Source organism: Acanthochromis polyacanthus, chromosome 18, assembly GCF_021347895.1.
Source record: "Acanthochromis polyacanthus isolate Apoly-LR-REF ecotype Palm Island chromosome 18, KAUST_Apoly_ChrSc, whole genome shotgun sequence".
Lineage (NCBI taxonomy): Eukaryota > Metazoa > Chordata > Actinopteri > Pomacentridae > Acanthochromis > Acanthochromis polyacanthus.
The window spans coordinates 11,291,426-11,297,706 of record NC_067130.1 but is presented as its reverse complement, the minus strand read 5'-3'; the positions used below and the strand labels follow the sequence as shown (position 1 = coordinate 11,297,706).

Genomic DNA, 6,281 nt, shown 5'->3' with positions numbered 1-6,281 from the left:
CCAACCATGTTCCCAGTCTGTTAATCCAGCTGCCTTTACGTAGACCCACTCCGTGATTGGTCCCAGATTTGCTGTGGGTCCGGAGTAACTATTTGGCTCTTTCCCTGAAATTTTCCCATTGCTGCTGGCACAGTGCGACCTGCAGGAAATGACTGAGAATTGTGACTGTAACAATGCTAATGGACCAGTGCCAGACCACAGCTGTTTATTCAACCACACAAAACATTCCTCCGGGTTAATAACCACAGACACTGGAATATATCTACTATTTAACGATTCGGTCTGTGACACAGTACAGTATGTGCTTTGTTTGGGGAAAACTGCAAGCAGCTAAATGTGTGGCACAATAAAGCAAACCAATAAGATTCTTAGCATTCAAGTCTGTGACTCATTTTTTCTGGGCTGAAGCTCTGGATTTTGTTTGAAAATGAAGTTTATTGTTTCAGTCTCGCTTGGGTTATTTTATGTTTAGATTTTGTCAGGGAAGTTTTAAAATCTCCTCAGAGCGTGGATTCCACTTTGTCACATCTATTTTAAAGAGTCATCATCTGTCTTTCTGCCTCTCAGACTCCTTGCTGCCCGCCCTGCCCATCCTTCCTGGATATGAGGTCACAACAGACGAACCAGAACAAAGGATGGGCTGCAGTCATCTTAACTTAAATTCTTAGAGCATACTATATGCTCTCTCTTACTGCTCTTGCTCATTTTTGCCTATGTACAGTAGAAATGCAGTAGGAAAAATGCACTGAAGACTATAGACTTTTGTTATAATCAGCTATATTTATGATGTGTAGATTAAAATACAGAGACAAAATTGTTGTTACATGGTATTTTTTCAAGTAATTGCTTGAATTTCTTCATAATGTTTCTGAGCAGTTTGAGTTTATTTTAAAGATTATTAGTTTTTTGTTAAATTTTGTTTCTGTTCTAAATTTTTAATAGGGCTCAAGCAATTGTTATTATTTTAGTAGTAGTTATTAGGGATAGAATAATCATTGGTTTGGTCGATAATCAGATCTGATATTCAACATTATCTGCATGCTGTTTTAACTGATTCCCAATACAATACATTGATTTCAAAATGCCCTACTTTGGCTCTGATGCAGCTGCCTTTCTTGATCTATAGTCGCAACTCTGTGGTCTATCATTGGGGCCCTTAGTTGGTGTACAAATAAAACAAATACTCCTGCGATCATTTAACAACACAAACAACTCTCTCTGCCTCAGAGAAAAAGGCTCTTATTACTCACGAATCCAAGATGCATTGCAGGTCTGAAGAGTTGACTGTGAAGATGAAGCAGAAGCAGCAGGCCAGATGCAACAGGTGTCGTCCGTGTGTCTGCAAGTTCAGCAGCGGGGTCCCTCCTCACAACAGTTGCAACAGGCTAATTAGCATGCACGGTCCTCCTCAGTGAAAGTGGTGGCTGGTGTTTATAACAAATTTTCTCTGATAGTAATATGCGCTGAAATGTCCAGGTTTGAGTTCATGCCTAGACTTTTTCAAGCGAATAAAAAAAACAATAACCGCAGCTAGCGACTAGCCTAGCTGCACTTCACTTTGAACTTCGGTACAGTGAGACGCTAAACTGCAAGTTTCACGAGACAGAAATCTGCTAAATAATAGCTGGGCCGATACTTAAAGTATGCAGGTGTACAACTTTAGTCACCTCTGCATTAAACTTTGTTTTCTCTGCTCGTCGTCTGCTGTTCTCTTCAACCGCGTTCGCACTCTTCTATCCCTCTTTCACCAAACCCCCAAGGTCGCTCGCACGTCGCGCCACATTCCCACTCACCAACAAAATGAGTCCTGATTGGCTAAGAGTGCAGCTTGACCGAAAACCCTGTTGGTTTACGTATACATCACTCAAACACCTTGAAAATACACTGGCGGAGTAAACAAAACTATACAATAAAAGAATCATGGGCAACGTCGTTCTCACTACTTATACATATTGTAGAACACGTCTTTTAACTATCTGCATTTTGCAGGTTGTTACAAAGCTATTTTAAGTTATTTACCATAGACTGTATATAAAGTGGACGTAGCATCTGGCTCCTAAATTGAAGCCCACCCGGAAGTGTCAAAAACTTGCAATATCACGCCGTCCGCTAGGGTTGGCTCCAAAAAGCTTTTTATTTGACAGACTGATTTCTACAGCTCAGGATTTTTTCCCGTTAGTTTTCATGGTCAAAATGAGAGCTCAGGTGGCCGATCTTAAAATAAATCAATACTGAATTTTAAATAAAGTTAAAGTTGGCGGAGCCAGGGGGCGTGGCTATACTTGACAGACAGCAACAGAAGCCTCTGCGGTAAAATGTGGGCGGGATAAGACAGTCTTCAGCCAATCCTGCCCCTAGCTGCTCTCCGGTTCAGCCTGTTTGATGATACTTTTTACTTCACTGGCTCTAAAAAATCCAAAAACGGCGACTTGGAAGTAGCAAAATCCGGGCTTCTTTTTCTCAGCGTTGAAACCAACGGGTGACATCACGGTTAGTTCATGCCTGTTATTTACATTTGTCTACTCAAAAGACCTTGAGGCAAAAGACCCAAAGTTGCTTTCATGTGTTTGTGTAGAAAAATTGTGTGAAATTACTTACTTACCTTATTTGATAAAGTAATTTTTGAAACTTAAGGTTCATAAGTATTAATAAAATACTAATTTTAACTCTCTTTTATGCTCGAGAGTTTAGCTAACTAGAAATCGTTAAGCTAGCTTTAAGCAACATAACGTATTTTAAAGTATCTACATTTGTCTACTATAGACTGTATAAAAATCTTTATATACAGTCTATGTTGTCTACTCAAAAGTCCTTTATTGGATTTTGTATGTTTAGAAAAATTACAAGATATTTTGCATCCTCCCTACCATATTTGTTGTGCTAATGAATTAATAAAGTACTATTGTCAGGTGCAGTTTCTGTGCTAGTGAGCTAGCCAGCTATCCTTTAGATACCTAAGCCTGTTAAAATTATAAATATTTCACTCCTCAAAAGCCCTTTTAGCAAAACAAGGATTAATGAAGCAACTTCTGACTTGTGTATGTGTGGGGAATTGATAAGAGAACATTATTTTCTTTGGATAAAAGAAATTCTGGCTAACAAAAGAAACCTGCTAGCATCTATAGGTACAGGTAATTAACTGTCCTGCTAATCCTGCTTTGTGACTGTATTTCAGTAAAAAAAAAAAAAAAAAGTAAAACAATCCTTACATGTGTACTTACAGATAACCATATCAGGGAGGAAAATGTGAGAATGAATGATTGCGGGATGTCTGAGTTTCCTCCAGGCTTTGATATTGCTGCTGGATTGGACTGACCCCTCCGCCGCCTCTCGGCTCTGCCTGCCCGGGCTGCAGGAGGGAGGGAGGGGTGTGACTTCCAGGCAAGCGTCCACAGCTCCGGAGTTTTCAGATCAGTAAAAGATGAGGAGCTGCTCTCTCCCACCAAGCGGTGAAGAAGGACCTCCAAATCATCGCCAAATCTAGGAATTAACGGAGAATGGACTACTCAGCAGTGAAATGTATGTCTTCCGGTGTTGGTTTAACTTTGATGTGAAGTGCGAGCGTCCAGCGGTAAGTTTGTGTTCAGGCTGGAAAAACTAACCTCAGCTCAATTTAAATAGGTGAAGTCAGACAAAAGTAGACTTGTATAATGTTTGAAAACCAGAGGAAGATATTATTTGTGTTTTTAAATGTGCTTCTTGATAGGTTTTATTTTCAAAATCCTATGTAAACAAACAGCATCAGTTTATTTTAAGGATTTAACTCATTTGTTTAAAAAAAAAAAAACTTCTCAGCTTTTTTGGGCAGATATTTGCTAGACTCAAACACATTTTGTTTCCATAGAAATTCTCAATAAATCAGACAAAACCTTAAACTCTCTGCCGTATTAATTTGATAATAGCAACAAGATGACCTATAAAGCTGCTCTCTGTATTAAAGCTCACATCTTGTGCTGTAGATGAACACATTGGACACTGGACTCCCTGCTCAAGTCTGACCTCCAGTGTCAGCAGCCGGTGTTTCCAAGATGATCAGCCCTCAGATATACCTCCACTACAACTACACGGGAAAGCTGGACCACCGGCCCAACGTTGGCATGAGCTCCGGCACCGTGGACACTAAAACCATCGTGTTCCTCATCATATGCAGCTTCATCGTCCTGGAGAACCTCACCGTGCTGGTGGCCATATGGAGGAACCACCGCTTTCACAACCGAATGTACTTCTTCATCGCCAACCTGGCACTGTGCGACATGCTGGCCGGGGTCGCCTACCTGGTCAACCTGCTCCTGTCGGGAGAGAAGACCCTGCAGCTGTCTCCTGCTCTCTGGTTTGTCAGGGAGGGCAGCATGTTCGTGGCACTTGGTGCCTCCATTTTCAGCCTCCTGGCGATTGCAATAGAGAGACACCTGACCATGATCAAAATGAGGCCTTATGACGCCAACAAGAACTACAGAGTGTTTCTCCTCATAGGGGCCTGCTGGCTCATTGCGATATCTCTTGGAGCTTTGCCTATCCTGGGCTGGAACTGCCTGGACAACCTCCCTGATTGCTCCACAGTCCTCCCTCTCTATTCCAAGAAATATGTAGCTTTCTGCATCACCGTGTTCATGGTTTTGCTCTTAGCCATGTCAGTCCTTTATGCCCGCATCTACATACTGGTTAAGTCCAGCAGCAGAAAGGTGAGCAAGCACAGCAACTCTGAGCACGCCATGTCCCTCCTGCGCACTGTCATCATCGTAGTCGGGGTCTTCATCGCTTGCTGGACGCCCATCTTCGTCCTGCTCCTGGTGGACGTGGCGTGCGAGCAGCGCTGCGACATCCTCTACAAGGCCGACTGGTTCATCGCCGTGGCCGTGCTCAACTCCGCCATGAACCCGGTCATCTACACTCTGGCCAGTCGTGAGATGAGACGGGCCTTCCTGGGTCTGGTTTGCGGCGTTTGCTACAGGGGGAAGGTTTCTGTCAACGGCAGCGGGAACAAGCAGTCTCTGGAGCCCAGCCGCAGCCGGAGCAAGTCGTGGGGCAGCCAGAACATCCCCAACCAGAACCAGCAGAGCTCCAGGCAGGCGGAGAAGGGAGAAGAGGTGGACGGTGGCCATGGAGAGGTGGCGGTGGTGGCTGGAGCAAGCAGAGGTGCTGCTGAGGCTGTCCTGGAGGGTGACAGGAAAGACTGAAAGAAGGGAGCAAGGAATCTGCAGAGTGGTGGTGTGTTTACTGCTTGGTGGAGAACATCGGTGACAAAAAGAGTTTTGCTCCAATTAGAATGAAGGATTTCCTGAATGAAGGATAGATTCAGACATTTGCTGCAGGGCAGTAGTCTCTCCTTTGTGCTTGATAATGACATATATGCATCTTCTATAATTGAGAAGTTAATTCATATGCTCACACTTAAAACAGATTAATAAATGAGGCCAACAAGTAAGTTCTGCCTCTTTGTCAAGTCAGTTGTCGAGTGAGCGCTAAGTATCTCCAAATCTGCTCATTTTACAGTTAACTCGGCAACCTTTTATCTGAAAAATGCACTCTCACAAACCTAAAACAGGGCAGCTCATGGAAAACTCACATTTTTGGAGGGTCGGAACAATGATTTGCACAAATGAATGGTGCTCTTACCCTTGACAGAAAAGACATGTGCCTCCATGGTTACATTTGTGACCATCCAAGACAAATAGAAACTGAAAATTCACCTGTAATCAATGAAAGTGCAATTATAGTACTGCAAAAATAATGTAACGAAGAATGATTGTAGACAAAACATTATTGTAATGAGATACAGCTGGAGGTATTTATTATTATTCTGTGTATTCTGTCATTTTGTATTTACCCATTAATGCTACAGTATGCTGTGCAGTTACTGTAATCTGCATTGTACATTGTATACTTGAGGTCAGAGTCACAAACATGCTCAAACTGCTACGTTTTTGTTATATTAGTAGCATCTTGTTCAAAATGAAAGAACTGCATTTGTTACGCAGTAAAAGAAAATGCAACTGATGCGTAATTCAGCAGCAGTAGTTGTAGTGATACCAGGTCTCCATCTGCTGGTTTGTATTCAGTACTGCTGCATGTTCAGTTCACAGTGGCTTCACTCGTCCTGTGTGTAAAGTTTCTATCAACCGTAAAAGCATGAAGTTGGTAAACTGAGTCTTGAAACAAGTCTTGAGAGGCATGTGTATGCAGCATGTGAAACATAAACTGAATACAGATGCAAAACTATGAGCTTTGGCACAATAAAGTAAAAACAGTAAAACTACTGAGTAAGGATGTTTCATACGTGA

General features: G+C 42.3%; 1 protein-coding gene across 2 annotated transcripts; it reads left to right on the top strand.

The window, feature by feature from the left end:
• Window positions 1–3,345: 3,345 nt before the first annotated feature.
• On the top strand, window positions 3,346–6,256 carry LOC110957592 (sphingosine 1-phosphate receptor 3). Of its 2 annotated transcripts, none has more exons than XM_051938414.1 (2): window positions 3,346–3,519; window positions 3,960–6,256. In XM_051938414.1, exon 2 carries the CDS (start codon window positions 4,029–4,031, stop codon window positions 5,175–5,177), a length of 1,149 nt encoding a protein of 382 aa, XP_051794374.1. In that variant the 5' UTR covers window positions 3,346–3,519; window positions 3,960–4,028; the 3' UTR covers window positions 5,178–6,256. The 2 variants fall into 2 exon arrangements, with proteins under 2 accessions (XP_051794374.1, XP_022059390.1); XM_022203698.2 differs by having other exon boundaries at window positions 3,348–3,571.
• Window positions 6,257–6,281: the final 25 nt, after the last annotated feature.